The 17578-nt window shown below is 42.4% G+C and overlaps 1 protein-coding gene across 3 annotated transcripts in view; it reads right to left on the bottom strand.

Moving 5' to 3' along the window:
- The window catches only part of USP37 (ubiquitin specific peptidase 37), a 54613-nt gene that overhangs the window by 21935 nt on the left and 15100 nt on the right, over positions 1-17578 (bottom strand). For all 3 annotated transcript variants that reach the window (XM_075932969.2, XM_075932970.2, XM_089779619.1), the window contains exons 8-14: positions 14273-14357; positions 12459-12617; positions 11874-12005; positions 5607-5730; positions 5186-5391; positions 3195-3312; positions 1733-1812 (exon numbers count right to left, since the gene is read on the bottom strand). In XM_075932969.2, coding sequence (XP_075789084.2) covers positions 1733-1812; positions 3195-3312; positions 5186-5391; positions 5607-5730; positions 11874-12005; positions 12459-12617; positions 14273-14357 — 904 coding nt within the window. The remainder of the gene's footprint in view (positions 1-1732; positions 1813-3194; positions 3313-5185; positions 5392-5606; positions 5731-11873; positions 12006-12458; positions 12618-14272; positions 14358-17578) is intronic.

The following is a 17578-nucleotide window of genomic DNA, read 5'->3' as shown; positions in this document are numbered from 1 at the left end:
TCCATATGCTGGGTACTGTAAAACATACACCATGACAAGATGATCCCTGTCACAAAGAGTTTACAAAGGTCCCATCTGTATGAGGAAAAGCACCAGTACACTATCAGTACTGGTTCAAGAGTACTGTGTATTTCTACTGATATCAGCATGCCTAGTCTCTCAGCTACCACCCAGATACTCTGCTCTTTCTTTAGGACAAAACAGGCAGCTGTAAACCTCTCTTCACAAATGGAAAAGATCCGATTTTCCAGCGGGAAAGCCATATAGACATACTCCTCCTTGCAGCCCTACTATGCTTCTTGTGATATAGAAAGACAGCAAGAACCAAGGTGAAAGGGACTATTGGCCAAGAAAAGTGAAGTCCTACATTCAACTTGATGGATTTCTCTGTCAGTCTGGATGCAATGTGCTAACTTTTGAATACCACATTTAAGGGGGGAGGGCTAGCTCAATGGTTTGAGCATTAGCCTGTTAAACCCAGGGTTGTGAGTTCAATCCTTGAGGGGGCCATTTAGGAATCTAGGGCAAATCTGTCAGGGATGGTACTTGGTCCTGCCATGAGGGCAGGGGACTGGACTCGATGACCTCTCAAGGTCCCTTCCAGCTCTATGAGAGACAGATATATATATGGAGATATACCTAATCTATTCCAAATGGAGCTACTTCAGGGAACGTTCTAGGCATCAGTGGACAGACTCCTATTAATTTTAGTGAAAACTGGAAGGGGAAGTGAGGAATGCATGGAGCACCAGGTATATATCATACACATCAGCTTCAACCAGGTCCACCATAATTTAAAGATCAAAGAGTCACCTGATTGCAGCCATTAACAATTTCCATGTCACTCTCACTCTGACGCCCATCTCAGCCCTGTGCTTTCTCTCAGATGAGTTTACAATATTGATAACATGCATGATCTCTCCCCCAGGCCTGGTCTACCCTTCAAATTTAGGCCAACACAGCTACAGTTGCTCAAAAAGGAGAAAAATCCACAACCCTAAGCGATGCAGCTATGTAACTTAGCTCCCCTTGGGTAAGATAAAGGTAGGTCAATGGAACGTGGTTCTGCAACTATTATTGGTGTAGCTCTGTCTAACACAATGGGGTCATGCCAGCATGGTTAAGGCACTGCAGCTATGCCAATATACTCTCCAGCGTACACCAGACAGAAAGAAAATACATAATGGGGGGAGGGAGGAAGGTAAAGAGCTGCATGCATGGGGAGGAGAAGGGGGAGGGAGACATCAGAGCACAGCACCACAGGCATGTGGAAGAGGGGAGGAATGATGAGGGAGAATTCAGAGCCATTGGCTCTGGGGAGAAGATTGGGGGACATGGATATGGGGGCACACAAATACCCACCCAGGCATGTGGCAGAAGGAGTGAATAGGGGCATATAGAGCTCCTGGCATTGGATGCTGGGGGAAATGAAGGATAAATCCCCAGCATGAGCTGAAGGAGAGGGGTTTACAGGGAGTCCTGAAATAGAGGAAGCTGGAATGGTGGCACACAGGAAGTTGGGGGGACAGGATGGGGAATGGAATAAAGGAATGTAAGCCTTCCTTGCTGTATGCAGTGAGCTCTGTAGATAGAAGCAATGATACAGGCAATTTTCTAATGATATCTTCATTCTTTCCATTACTCTAGCCAAGCTGTCCTACATACCAACCCTTGTGTCCACTTTTGTGACATGCTTTTTGGGGAAAGTTCCAGAGTAGGATTTTACCCTTACCTGGGAAGCCTATTGAATTTGTGTGTAACAACTGCAGACTTTCCATTACACTTCTCACAAGAATACTCAATCTCCTCTGCCTATTAAAGACAAAGCAAAATATAAGGAGGTTTCAACCAGATGGCCATTGAAAGCAGATGGCCTTTTTCAGTCCAGTGGTTCCTCTGAAAGGAGTAGTCTATTTCTTAAGTTACTTCTAATTTCAACATTACATCCCCCCAAAAATGCATCTGATAAGAGAGCAAGAAATTAGCTTGCAACTGAAGATCTGTCAGTTAAGACAGGTAGAATTAGTTAGGGAGAAATCACTTTCTGCAAATCTGATACATAGAACTAGAAAACTGAAAGGGCAAAGAAATATTAATATTCAAAATGAGGGGGCAACAATTTTGCAAGCCCTGCAGATTCTCCTCTCAGAAACATTTACCATGTGGCTTTTCATAGCCCTTGCTGGACAATATTTAATTCTTCATATTCCTAGTCCAAGGCTCCTAATTTTCTCTCCTGAAAGGCCTTCTTCCTCTAAGATCATTACTGATGTATTGCAGTTAAATGGGATTTTGAAGCACAGATAGCTAGAGGAGATGAAAAGTATTGTGCAAGGAATATGCAGACAAGAGCAATATTTAGACACTGGCTGTTATTTATATAATTAATTTCTGTAGTCAGAGGTCAGGACCACACCACTACTCTTTTATTAAGGATGGTCTGTATCTCAAGTATAATCAATGGGTTTGTTATTCAGCCTTAGAAAGGATAAGTCTGAATTTCCAAGCAGTGTTTCATAATAAAATGAAGACTAGCGTATATAAAAGGGAGCAGAGCAGATTTCACAGATTAAAATATCTTACTACTGATCAGTTTTGATTTCACAGGGGACTCTTAACAAAATGCAGTATTGTGAATTTCACAGGAAATATTTATCTCCTGTTTTGAACAACCTCTATTTGCTATGTATGCATCTAGATATTTCAAATACTATAACTACTTTTAAATAAACAGATATATATGGCCTCTTTTCTCTGTACTGATTTTTAAAAAGACAGACTAGCTGTCCAACCACCCTAGCACAGGACTGAAAGCCAATAACTTCTGAGTTCTAATCCTGAGGTAGACTCTTCTCTAGATTTACATAATTTGTCTGTACTTTAATCTCCCTATTTTTTTTTTAAAGTATAACGTGCATCATAGGGGAACTGTGAGTATCAGTTTGTGTCTACACAGTATTTTAAAATGAAAAGCGTTAGTGTGTTGCTTTCACACAATCCATACAAAGGACTCCAAGGTTGGATAGTCTGTATGCCTACAACCCCTGTTAAAGACCCAATAAAATGATTTGTAAGAATACCCCTCCCATTGCATGGAAACACACAGAACGGAATACTGCTATACTCTAAATATATATTGATATAATGTGTGAGTGTTAGATAGATGTGAATAGTAATAAATAAGCATTATGTACCCTGAAAAAGAGATCAAGGGAATCCTGGATGGACCGAGATGGAAGTAATTTCTTTCTTCGGGGAAGATCAATGGAAAGATCATTGAACTGTTCTCGTTTAGTGACCGTTTCACCACACCTATAATTAAAAAAGCACACATTTTACTTATGCATAAGCTGGAAATCTCTCACAGCTTACATGGTTTATTTCACAGTAATTTTACCCACATAGACATATTGTGCCCATTTTAACTCATCAAGATGATAAAGTCTCTCACTGGACTGAACTTACAACTTCAGTTTTGGAACCTGGATTTGATATTTTCATGTTTTAAAGCAGGGGTGGGGAACTATTTTGGGTCGGGGCCACTGACCCACAGAAAAATCAGGAGGGGGCTGCACACAAGTGAAAAGCACAGTGAGAAGCCCCTGACAGAGGGAGAAAGACACTCCCCCCATTCCCCTTGCACACAAGAGCCTAAGAGGGCCTAGGCTAGCAGATTGTGTGCTCCAGTCCTGTGGGTGGGTGGCAGAGGGGCTGGAGCACCAGCATGGACTCCCCAGTGCTGAGTCTTGGTGGTCAGATCCAGGCAAGCTGTGGGCCACATCCTGCCCCCAGGCCTGAAGTTCCCCACCCCTGTTTTAAAGAAAGATTTCCTGTGAATAACAGTTGAGAGCAAGCATGAGCCCAAACTCTAACAAGTACTTTGGAGTCATCAAGGGATCTATCCTATAGGAAAATCATCATGCTCATCTGAAAGCCTTCCTATCTGCATCAACTCTCTTGGGAGGAAAGAAGTCAGCCAAACACCTTGGCTGTGTCTACACTGCACCCCTTTTCCGGAAAAGGGATGCAGATTAGACACTTTGAAATAGCAAAATCCGTGGGGGATTTAAATATCCCCCGCGGTATTTGCATTAACATGACTGCCGCTTTTTCCCGGCTTGGAGATAAGCCGGAGAAAAGCGGCAGTCTAGACGTGATTCTCCGGAAAATAAACCCTTTTCCGGAGGATCTTTTATTCCTACTTTCAAGTATCAGTATCAGTTCAAATAGGAATAAAAGATCCTCCGGAAAAGGGTTTATTTTCCGGAAAATCACGTCTAGACTGCCGCTTTTCTCCAACTTATCCCCAAGCCGGAAAGAAGCGGCAGCCATGTTAATGCAAATACCGCGGGGGATATTTAAATCCCCCGCGGATTTTGCTATTCCAAAGTGTCTAATCTGCATCCCTTTTCCAGAAAAGGGGTGCAGTGTAGACACAGCCCTTGAGACAGCAAAAGGAAATCTGATTTTTTTTAAATGAAATACTAATATTAGCGCACCTTTAAAAACCTTAATTTCATTTCAGGATCTAAAAACTGGACTCAAGTTGGTATCATACAACTTTTAACAGCCCAACATGAGACACACAAATCAACTCCAGTTGTCTAGAATGGCATTAACACTAGCACACTACCAAACGTAACTGGTACTGGCCATATAGGGTGAATGACCAGGTAGATGTGCCAATTCAACATACCTTGTAGCCTCCACAGGCACAGCTCCTTATGGAGCCACAGGAAAACCATGGAAGAAAGATGGAGGAAATGCAGCCTGCCCACTTCTGGGAACAAGCCCCTTGCTGCTGCAAAGCCCTGACCTTGTCTAGTTGGCATGGATAGGAAAGCAAACAAGAAAGCATCTACACTGAGAAACTATGTTCTCTTTCTTGCAAAAAAGAGGTTTAAAAGCTAGTAGGCCGCTGGGCAAAAGTGTTAAAGAGCCGTGTGGTGTGAGGGTTTGCCCTATGAAGACATTTAAGAACAATCTTCCTGTGCAGTTTCAAGCATTTGAAACGTTTTCATTTCTGTTTATATCATATGTAGGAAAAGAAGGAAACTGCTTAGTACTACACATGGTCAGATGGTTTCTGGATGAATGAGCTCAGAGAATATGGCAATACTTCCCTTCCACCTGAAAAACTTTTACTTCTTGGACTTCAAAAGTATTCTCTCTCAAAAATACTTACATTTTACATATGATAGAATGTTGAACCTCAAACTCTAAGTTAGAGATAACTGGACAAGTATAAATTTTGGTGGCTGAGATGTCATCAGAGGCCCGTCCTGGAGAGTTATCTTCACCAGACACTGGCTCACTCTTCCAAGTTTTGTTTAACTTTTCCATGTCCTCCTTCAGCTGATCTAAACACTGGCTCAAAAATTCATGTGCATCCTAGAAATGATGTAAATTCTTTAGATTAAAATGACTCTCTGCGTGTCCTGCTTTCAATCTCTCTACTATACGAGTGTAAGTAAAAACACAGATACAAACATACAGCCTCTCAATACAATTGTCTTAGATAGGATCACATGAAAGTTATGTTATAACCACAAACTGGGATAATAACTATCCATTCAACTTACAGCTTTTAAAGAGAGAGCACTTACATTTTGCATGTAACCTGAGAATCTCTCTGCAGTAGCTGAAATGGCACTTTTCACTTTCTTGAGCAGCTCTTTCTTTACTTCAGGGCTGCAAACATCCTTTTTAGCAAGCAGATGGGCAAAGCGTCTGAAGAAATTAATGCAGTGAGAAGTTGATTGGTTGACTTTCCAAATCTTATGGTAGGTGGTGTAAAACCTGAAGATTCCTCTCTAAAAAACATTTGCCAAGTCTGTTTTCCATTAAGGGATGAAGCAGACAAGATTCAACTTGTATAACATCCCACAATCTGTCCCTACTAGGGATGTGACAGTATATACGTTTAAACGGTTAACCAGTGAACTTGGTTACACACAAACCCCCTCCCCAACCTGTGCACTGCTGCCTCTATCAGAGGCAGCAAGGGAAGTGGGGGAGGAGCAGGCAGGAGCCGGTGCTCCTGGGGAGCAGGCTTTTAAGCAGGCTCCCTGTGAACACCAGCTCCTAGGGAACTGCCTACCCTTCTCCCCCACAGCTGCCTCTGAAACAGAGGCAGCAGTACAGGGGGGCAGCCAGGAGCCAGTACACACAGGGAGTCAGTTTAAAAGCCAAGGGAGCTGTCTCCTCCTTTCCTCTCCCCACTCTCCCTGCTGCACCAGAGGAAGCAGTGGGGGAGGCTTAAAAGTCGGCTCTCCACTGGGGATGTCAAATATCGGTTAATTGAATAGTCGATTAACCTCATGAATTCTGTAGTCCCCGGGGATGAGGCTGGTAGCCGGTACGCTCTGGCCCCTCTCTGAGAAGCCCCCTGCCGCTCTGCACTGCTGCCTCTGTATCAGATGGCAGGCGGCAGCTGGACTGTGAGGAGAGCTAGTTTAAAATTCAGCTCCCCTCATAGACTGGCTGCCTGTTGCTCTGCGCTGCTGCCTCTGTATTAGAGGCAGCAGTCCCTATCCAGCGCAAGTCGGAACTGAGCCAGGCTGCCTGCCCGCCTGGCTCCTAATACACTTTAAATGTAAAGCCTCAGCAGAGGTAGGTCTTGGACCCAGCACAAGCCAGAACTGAGCTGGGCTGCTGGCCAGCCTGATAATAAAATGTAGTAGCAAGGTGGGAGGTTGGGGGGAAGAAATGCATGTAGTCTATAACATTAACCTATAAGCTTTTGCTTATTGGTTAATCAACTACACTATTTCATCCCTAGCTCCCACCTGTCCCCCCCATGCTGCTGCCTCTGATACAGTGGAAATTTTCAGCGGTTATACGTTTACCACCACCCCCCATCTGCATTTTAAAATACCTAGTCCCTACCCCCTAAGACTACAAGAATTTTAAAACATTACTGCTGATACAATCATTTCAGTGGCACTCTGTGTTTAAAAATTCATCAAATTTAAAGACCACTATTAGAAATGTATGTAAAATATCTCATGAAATAACTTCCTATTAAAATAAACAGATAATTATCCCTAATTCTCATGGCAACAAACGCTTTTGTAAATTCCACTCCCCCAGATGAAAGTCTTATTTCTTTTTGCAATCCAAGAAGTTGCAACATACAGCTTCATTCATTTATGTAACAGAGGCTGAAGAAATCAGGCAAGATGAAAGTTTGTTTTCACTTAGATAAACCATTGCTGTTGGTAATTTTATTAATACTAAAGTGTGATCTTCCCTACCCTTCAGTTACTGTGATTTAGTTAATTTCATAGGGATCTTCAATGGATAGATTAGATACCCTTAGAACAATACATTCAAAGCAGAACAATCTACACAATCAGATTTTATATAAGCAGATACATGAACTCTTCATATTGTAGAAGGCAGCAGTATGCATGCATTCAAGCGATATATGAAAAAGGAAAGAAAACTAAATTTGTTAAAATAATTTGCCTGAAAGAAAGCCACAGAAGGCAGACACTATAAAGCATTCAAATCAGTCTTGTACAACTACAATCACACATGGCCCTCCACCAGAAGATCTTCTTATAATGTGTCACATTATAATGTATCTACATAGTTTGCCTGCCAAGCTATAGAGCACCACCTTTAGTGCAGCTTTATGGTGTATTCATACAATTACAAGAGGAAATATATGCACACTATCCCCTCTGACAGAACAGGATTTAGTTGAGAGCCCCAAGTTGGTCTTCCGAAAATCTTTTTTTACTTTATCTGGGCTTGGAAGTAATAGTAGACAAAGTCTCCACAACATGGTTATTCTATGACTGATATCCTAAGGCCAAAACAACAAGGACTATGACTGGCCTGCCTCTCAGAAGTTACCTACTATAGGACTTTAAAGACTAACAAGATGGTTTATTAGATGATGAGCTTTCGTGGGCCAGACCCACTTCCTCAGATCAAATAGTGGAAGAAAGTAGTCACAACCATATATACCAAAGGATACAATTTAAAAAAAAAAAAAAAGAACAAATATGAAAAGGACAAATCACATTGCAGAACAGGAGGGGAATGCAGGGGTGGGGGGAAGGAAGGTAAGTGTCTGTGAATTGATGATATTAGAGGTAGGGAGAGTGGGATGTTTGTGAGTTAATGGTATTAGAGGTGATAATTGGGGAAACTATCTTGGTAATGGGTGAGATAGTTCAAATGTTCAGCTACCCCAGACTAACACGGCTACATTTCTATCACTATTCTACTATAGGACAGATTCCATGAAGAAAGCAACAGAATGCCAATGGCTATTTCCTACAGCCCCAGCTAAAACCTCTCCAATACACCATGAAGGCTTAAAACCTTACAACCTAGGGAATGTCTACACTACAGAGTTTTGTCGGAAAAACAGCTGTTTTTCCCACAAAACTTGAGGAACGTCCACACTGCAACTGCATTCTTTCGCAAGTAAATCGAAAGAACAGAGGGGGTTTTCTGACACTGGTAATCCTCATTCTACGAGGAAGAATACCTTTTTGCGAAAGAGCTCTTTCAGAAAAAGGTGAGCATGGATGGGGAAGAGGGAAGAGGAAAAAGCACAGGTGCCCTGGTGGCCATTCAGTCCATAGCAGTCATTGCTTACATGTGAGACAGCGTCCAGGCAGTCTAGACCAGTGGTCTCAAACCTTTTTACATCCAAGATCACTTTTTAAATGACAGACCAAGCCAAGATCTACCGCCCCGCCCCTTCCTTGAAGCCCCGCCCCTTCCTTGAAGCCCCGCCCTCTCTATTCTCCTCCTCTCCATCACTTGCTATCCCCAATCCTTATACTGCTGCTTTTTTAAAAAGGTTTTTCCAACATTTGGAAGAGGTTTTTCAACATTTGGAAGTGGTGCTCAGCCAGGGTGCACCACGCTCCACGTGGGCTGGTGCAGAGAAGAAGCTGCCTGGCCAGCTAGCTGTGGCCTTCAGCCCAGAGGAGGCTGAACCGCACTCCAGCTGATCAAGCAGCTTCCTCTCTGTGCCTGCCCACGTGGAGCTTGGTGCACGCTGGCTGAGCGCCATGGCCAGCTGGCCAGGAAGCCGCTTCTCTTCGCTCCCGACCGGCTGCCCTGCGCTCAGCCTGGGAAGCTTGCTCCAGCACAGCTGGAGCTAGACGCAGCCTCCCTGGGCTGAGCGCAGGGTAGCCGGGCGGGAGCGAAGGGAAGTGGCTGCCCGGCCAGCTAGCCATGGCGCTCAGCCAGGGTGCGCCAAGCTCCACGTGGGCAGGCGCAGAGGAGAAGCTGCTGATCAGCTGGAGCGCAGGGCAGCCTCTTTCAGCTGAAAGCCACAGTCAGCTGGCTGGGATGTTTCAGCCCTCCCGACCTCACAGCTCCCACCATTCCACACAGCTACTCACCTGTGTTGTTGCTCGGTGAGTAGCTGCTCCTCAAATGAGGAACTCAAATGTAAATGTACTGTGCAGGCGTGCAGTTCAGAGAGGGCTCAAGAGCTACTCTTAGAGCCACTGACATCTACCGGTAGATCACGATCTACTGGTTGGTGACCACAGGTCTAGACGCTATCTTTCGAAACAGCACATCAATGCGCTTTTTCGATGCGCTTCTGCAGTGTGGACGCGCTCTTTTGCAATAAGTTTTTACGGAAGATCTCTTCCGAAAAAAGCTTCTTGTGCAAGCCTGTAGTCTAGACGTACGTAACCTAGTCTAGTTGATTCCTTGCTTCCAGACTTTGAGGCTATGTCTACATGACAAGGTTTTTGTGCAAAAACTGGGAGAGCGTCCACACCTCAAGTGCGTTTTTTTTTTTTTTTTTTTTTTTTGCACAAAAACACAGTACAGAGGGCTTTTTCTGGTAGAGTTATTCCTCTCCCCATGAAAAAATAACTCCTTTTTGTGCTACAGCTCTTGCACAAAAAGGCACGTGTAGACGTTCTGCAGAGGTTTCTTGCACAAAAAGAGCCTATCAGAAAAAGCACAGGTGCTTTGATGGCCATTCTGTTAACGGACATCAGAGCTTTCTTGCGCAAGAGCGTCCATGCAGCGTGGATGCTCTCTTCCTTTGAGGTGTGGACGCGCTTTTGCTCAAGAAGATCTCTTCCGCAAAAAGCTGCTTGTGCAAAAAACCTGCAGTGTAGACAAAGCCTGGGAGGCAGGCCAGTGCACGCTTGCAGACCCACCCTCCTGCCCACAACCTGAATCATATGCCACCAACCACGTAACAGAAACATTAATCCAGAAGTCAATCCCTGAAAAAGACCCAGTTGCCAACTCTGTCCACATTGTCCACACTTGAGGAACGTCCACACAATTTTCTACCTTAGTGACACCATCATGGGATCTAACCACAACCACCACACCGCAGGCTCATTCACCTGCACATCTGCTAATGTGACATGTGCCAGCAATGCCCCTCTGCCATGTACACTGGGCAAACCAGGCTGTCTCTATGCAACAGACTACGTGGATACAAATCAGACATTAAGATAGGAACATCCAAAAACCAGTGGGAAAATATTTTAACCTCCCTGGACACACAGTTACAGACTTGAAAGTTGCCATCCTCAAGCAAAAAAACCTTCAAAAATGAGCTGCAACATAAAACTGCTGAGCTGGAATTCATATGCAAATTTGATACACCATCAGAATTGGTCTGAATAGGAGCTGGGAACAGCCCTCAGTACAAGAAGTTAATTTTCCACTTGATGTATTCTCACCTTCTTATTCACACCCACCCCAACTGAATTAGCCCTGGTGTAACACTCCCATCTCCGTGTCCCTACTGTTTAATTTCACGTAATGCAACTGATGAAGTGAGTTGCAACTCATGAAAGAGTACATCATAAGAACATCTAGTTTTCAAAGTGACGCTGGATATGTTTTTGCTGAAACAGATTAACACTGCTACCTCTGAAACCTGTCATCCTAAGGCCAAAGAGAGGTCTTACTGCAAATCCTGGCAAAAGAACATTTCAAATGGCATATAGAACTGCCAAGTTAGTCCAAAACAGTGCAGGAAGAGTTCAAGGAGCTGAAGAAAGATTTAACAGAAATAGAAAAGGTCTGAAGACAGACAACAAAAGCAATTACAGATATATAAAATGCCTTCCATAGGAGGAGAAATTAAGACTAGAACCATTTAACTAGGAAATGGGACAAATAAGGATAGCAGTATTTAAAATACTGAATGGTCAAAGGAGGGTAGATCAAACACCATTTGCCCTTTCTGATAATACAAGAACCAAGGGATAGTCAGTGAAATTTGAAAGGCAACATAATCAAAACTGGTAAGAGACTAAACTGTTTTACACAGCACAACTCATGTGCTGTTTAAAACCCAGCATCGAACTCACTGCCACAAGGTATAACTGAGACCAACCAAAAGCTTGGCAGTATTAAAAAAAGATTAGAAGTCTTTATGAACAATAAACCTCTACAGTTACATTAAGAACAAAAAAGTATAAAACATATAAGCCCTCATGTGCTAGAGCATACATCAACTATCAACTGCCTGGGACTAAGAAGCAGCTTCCTCTATTGGGAACAGGTTTCATATCTGTCTTATGGATTTACTTCTGTTTTTTTCTGGGGCAACTATTTCTGCCAATGTCTGAATTAGACAGACCACTGGTGTGGCACTGGTGTATCAATTCCTATGCAAGCTACTTTATGTGTCTAAAATCTGTCCTGCAGTAATTTATAAATTCCCAAATTATGATGGATTTTCAAAGAGAGCTAGAATTGTGTGCTGATTTCCTAATTTTACATTACAGCCAGGGTTTAAGGCACAATGAACTCCTACATGCCGTACTCAAGCATCATGCCCTACAAATTCACCCCAAGCTCTAGAAACAAAGTTATCATAAAAAAAATTCCCACCCAAGCAAATTAACATTTACCTGATAAGTGCATTGAGTGGAATTTTTTTCCAAGGGATACCCTGCTTAAGCAAATCATTAGCGAATGACTGAATTGAAAACAAGGACTGCAAAATGGCATTCATGTAGCAGGTATTTCCCAAGTTTGAAAACCTGAAAAGAAACAAAAGATACGATTGAACACTGACCTATCAAGGCATGTGCTGTGCTCCAACATAGCTCCTCCCCTCAGACCATTAGTTCCATTTCTTATTTGTTCAATTTTGTCTGTCAGGCTAAGCTGCCTAGACTCTACGGGTATTTATACAATCTAAACATGAAAATACTGTGATCACTCATTTCATACAGAGAATAATTTTCAAATAAGCTTATTCCTTCCACAAGTTTGTTGGATTCACTGTATCAACTACTTACTAAGTTCTCAGGTTAGCATTTTGGCTAACAATGTTCCTTTTCCCAAACTGGGAAAGGGCTCCTTACTCAGGCACAATTCTCCCTGATTTCAGAATCAGGCCTTGAATTTGTTTCTATCCAATTAGTATACTTGAGTCTGCTCACATAACTGGGGGGGCAAAAAAGGCTGATATCGAAGTAGCTGAAACTTACCCTTGCAGTTGCTGTGGGTGGCTGGAAAGCGGCACTCGAGGTTTGTTCCATCCTGTGTAGTCTTGATTAGATCTCATTTTTTTAACAGAGAGTGGGGCAGGCTGAGAGAGAAACCCCAAGCTTCTTTTGGCTGAGGGTGTCTGACTTGATATGCTAGACCTAGGGATGTAAAAGGTTAGCTTGTAAGTCTCACCCTTAATGGTGAGTTAACCGGTAGGGGCTGGAGCAGCTCGCTGCCTGCCCCAGGCAGGAAGTTGCTCCAGCCCCACGGGGACCATCAGAACAGCCCGTCTGGAGTGGGCCCAGACAGACGCCCATATTCTTTAGGTCTAGCTAAGTATGTAAAAATGCATTTAAAAATGTGATCACGTAGCTGCTAAAACTCATAGTGCTGTGGGCTCTGCAGTATAAAGCTTACATATACTTATTTATATTTATTTATTTAAGCTTTATACTTCAGGGCCTGCAGCGCGTGTATCCGCTGTGATTTTTCACATGTACACAGTTACATTTTTAAATGCATTTTTACACCCCTAGCTAGACCCATAGTGTAAAAAAAACATACAATGTAAGCTTTTGACCGCATTATTCTTTCAAGAAATGGCAAAGACAACAATTATAACCAATGATAAAAATGACAACCGAATCAGTCTTACCCATAGCTCTTGACAAGGAGCTGCCTACTTACTCATGGCAATTTAAATGGGATTGAGTTGCAGGAGAGAAGGCTGCCCTACTCTACCTTTATTAGATTATGACTTGAAGAATCTCAAAACAGGACTCTCATACAGGAATCAATTCACTAATAAAATGGTGTCGCCTTTGTAATGAAGGGCAGCAGCCAGGCAGACAACTGACGCATGCTACATTGCAAAATAGCAGCCTACATATGGGAAGGGAAAACACTGAACACCCAACAACAGACAAGCCTTTGGCTTTTAAAATACCATTGGCAAATCCCTACACAGTAAGCTCTGGGAAGGATGGTTTTGAAATTAAACCAGACTAGACCACAACCCAGGAGATCTAATTTGAATTCATGGCTCTGCCGCTAACTTCCAATGGAAACCCCGGGCAAGTCACTTGATCGCTATACCTCAGTTACTCATCTCTAAAGTATGAATATTTCCTCCCTCCTTATCTTTTGGCCTAATATTTGGGGGCAGGAAATATGTTTGGTACTTAGCACAAAGTAGCCTCAATCTTGCACTACTGGAATGTAACTAGTGCTTATAAAAATAATCCAAGTTTATTTGGAAAGGCCGAAGGCTGATTCAGTCTTGATGGGATTTCAATCTGGAATTCTAGAGTTTAAAATATCTAAACGTGACAGTTAAAAACATCCACTCTTCCTGCAGAGCTTGTTTCTGATCCCAGATTCTTCCAAATCCTTCAAGTAACATGGTGTTAAACAATCAGGCCAACAGAACTGAATCTGGGTCTCTGATCTTCACTGACTCGGTGACTTCTTTACTCAGCACCAGCAAAGCTTCTCAACAGAGAAGTCTGCTGTGTATGGCTCTGATGCAACCAATGCTTTTCTTGGGGAAAGCTTACAACATGCAGATTTGCTTAGGAGCTTTTAGGAAGTTCATCTAGCCCAATGGGCATACAGACCACACAACAACCGAAGTCTTTGTACAAAAATATAGCACATTTCAGCAATCCTGCATTATCTGTTTTACAAAAATGAGATGTATTTGTTTTCATGAATAAAATATGTATATCATTTGGTAAACATGAAAATTCAAATGCCTAAATTCCTGAAAAACAGTTTTGTCCTGCAGGGATAAACATTATAGAGTCGTGCCTACCTGTCCAGGTTGGAATTGCCAGTGGAGTAGTCCTTTGATGTAGACCTGCTACCATAAAAGGAGGATGATTGTAGAGGCAAAACCCCTTGAAAAGCAACAGAAAAAAAGTTCGTTATTTTTCCAAGAAGCTCAGCTATGAACTAGGGATGTGAAGGACTAGTCAATAGGCTAGTTGACTAATTGCTTCCCACCCCACTTGCTACCTCTATCAGAAAGAGGCAGCGGGGGGGGGAGGAGGGGAGGAGAGGAGAACTTCAAAGCAACAGCACCACTTGAAGCCTGGGGCCAGACCCCGGGCTCCGTGTGGCACTACCGCTTTGAAATGCAGCATGCAGCCCAGGGCCAGCTGGGGTGTCCCCAGGCTGCATGCGGTATTTCAAAGTGTCAGTGTTGCATGGAGCCTGGAATCAGCAGGGGACTCCCCTGCTGACCCTGTGCTCCGTGCTGTGTTGCTGCTTTGAAATGCCGCGGGGAGCTGATCATCAGGCTGCACGCGGCGCTTTTGCCTTTGAAGTGTAGCAACAACTGTTGCTACATTTCAAAGGCGGAGGCGCCCTATTGATTAATCGAATAGTCAATGCAAAATTAATTGACTATTTGATTAGTCAATTAGTTGGTATTTAACATCCTAACTATGAACTCTATTTGAGGAAGGTAAATGACTATACTTAATATGATAAAGGGTTAAAAATCTTTTCACCAAGCCATTTTTTCAGAATTGTGTAATGAAGAAAGCACTAGCTCGAAATACTATGTGCACAGAATCACAGAACCATAAAGTTGGAAGAAACCTAAGAAGGCCATCAAGGCAGGACCAATCCCAACTAAATCAACCCAGCCAGGGCTTTGTCAAGCCGAGACTTAAACATCTCTAGGGATGGAGACTCCACTACTTCTCTAGGTAACCCATTCCAGTGCTTCACCACCCTCCTAGTGAAATAGTTTTTTTCTAATATCCAACCTGGACCTCTCCCACTGCAGCTTGAGACCATGTAGTTTTTTTTCTTATAAGCTAAAGTTCTAAACTAAATGGGCTTGTTCCCTCCACCTGGACATTCTGATTTTCTCATTTCAAAAAGGCTGTTAAAAATGTAGAAGTAAGTAGTGAAACAATGTAATATGTTTGAACAGCTGATAAATACATGAAAAGGCATACGCACACACCCCTTCTTAGCTATGATTTTCAACACAGCGGATGCAACATCCAAAGTGAATACCTTGTACTGAAAAATTAAAAGTTTATGTTCCCACTCTCCATTTTGTTGTAAATTAATGTTCATTTGGAAGCAAAACAAAATTATTTAAATGAGATGTACTCTTAACACCCCAGTGATTCAAATTATAAAATGTTGCTACATAAAATCATAACCTTGCAAGACAGAAGTATGTCTATTAAATATAAACTAGCTTGTACAGAAAATTATTGTTCACTTTCATCATGCCTTTGGGAAGGAAGATGCAAAGGTCAAGGCCACCTGGATATGCAGGGAAATTTACTGTGACTACCTGTACATGCAGATAAACAGAGAACTTGGTTCTCTAATTATGAAGTCATTTTAAAACCTCTCTTTTTTTTAAAAAAGACTTCACTCATTACTTCAGCATCAACCTTACGTATTCAACTAGCAAAATAATTATACAGTCCGAGCAATATCAAAATAAAGCATGTTCACATTTTTAATTCTGCACCAATGTTTCTCATAAAAAAAGAAAATAAATTAATTCCCTTTTGTGAATAAAGGCTCTCAGTGTTAAGAATTGCAATAAATTACATCTTAGCATACTCAAAAAGCTGACCGAGGAGATATCAGAGCCATTAATGATTATCTTCCAAAACGCGTGAAAAATGGAAAAATATAGACCCAATATATAAAAACGAGCAATGAGGACAATGAGGGGAATTACAGTCCAATCATCTTAACTTCAGTATCTGGAAAGATAATGGAGCAAATAATCAATTTACAAACACCTAGACAATAATAAAGTGATAAGCAACAGTCAGCATGGATTTGTCAAGAACACACCATGTCAAAGCAATCTAATAGCTTTCTCTGACCGGGCAACAAGCCTTATGGATGGGGGAAGCGGTGGATGTGGTAGATCTTAACTTTGGCAAGGTTTCTGAGATTGTGCCACCTGGCCTCTTCATACATATATTAGGGAAATATAGTTTATATGGAGCTACCAGAATGTGGTTGCATAATTGGTTGGAAAACCATTCCCACAGAGTAGTTATCAATGCTTCACAGTGAAGCTGGAAGGGCATAACAAGTGGGGTCCCACAGGGATTGGTACCAGGTCCTGTTCTGTTTAACATCTTCATCAATGATTTAGATAATGGTATGGAGAGTACATTTTTAAAACTTGAGGATGATACAAAGCTGGGAGAGATTGTAAGTACTTTGGAGAATAGGATTAAAATTCAAAATGATTTGGACAAACTGGAGAAATGGGCTGAAGTAAATAGGATGAATTCAATAAGGTCAAATGCAAAGTGCTTTAAGTAGGGAGGAACTATCAATTGTACACCTATAAAATGGAAAATGACTGCGTAGGAAGGAAATGAACCTGGGAGTTACAGTGGACCCACAATCTAAACATGAGTCAACAGTGTCACACTGTTGCAAAAAAAGTAAAAAGCATTCTGAAATGTATCAATATGAGTGCCATAAAGCAAGATAAGTAATTCTTCCATTCTACACTGGTAAGCTGCAACTGGAGTACTATATTGTGTCCAATTCTGGGCATCAGGAAAGGTGTGGACAAATTGAAGAAAGGCCAGAGGACACCAATAAAACGTATTAAAGGTCTAGAAAACATGACCCATAAGGGAAGATTAGAAAAAACATTTTCAGTCTGCACAAGGGAAGACTTAGGGGAAACAATTTTCAAGAACATAAAAGACTGTTACAAGGAAGACTGAAAAATTGTTCTCATTGACTTTTGGTGATAGGACAAGAATCAATGGACTTAAGATGCTAGCAAGGGAGGTTTAAGTTGGACATTAGAAAAACTTCCCAACTGTCAAGGTAGTTAGGCACTGAACAAATGCTTACACTTCTAAGATGCTCAGACAGGGGTGAGGAAACCTCAAGTCCACTACTTAATTTCATCCAGGTTGTGCCAAGTGTCCACACTGCAACTCAGCCTCAGCAACGCTCTTCCCTCCCCCCCCCCGTCCCACACACACACGTGGGACTGAAGCTGCGAGCACCAGTTCACAGCAGTCGGGAAGCTCCATATGCTATCCTCACCTGCAAACACTGCCCCCACAGTTCTCACTGGCCAGCAATTGTGGGGGCAGTG

Source organism: Pelodiscus sinensis, chromosome 7, assembly GCF_052426305.1.
Source record: "Pelodiscus sinensis isolate ZL-2025 chromosome 7, ASM5242630v1, whole genome shotgun sequence".
NCBI classification, from domain to species: Eukaryota; Metazoa; Chordata; order Testudines; family Trionychidae; genus Pelodiscus; species Pelodiscus sinensis.
Note: the sequence above shows the minus strand (reverse complement) of the source record. Positions and strands in the feature narration are given on the sequence as shown.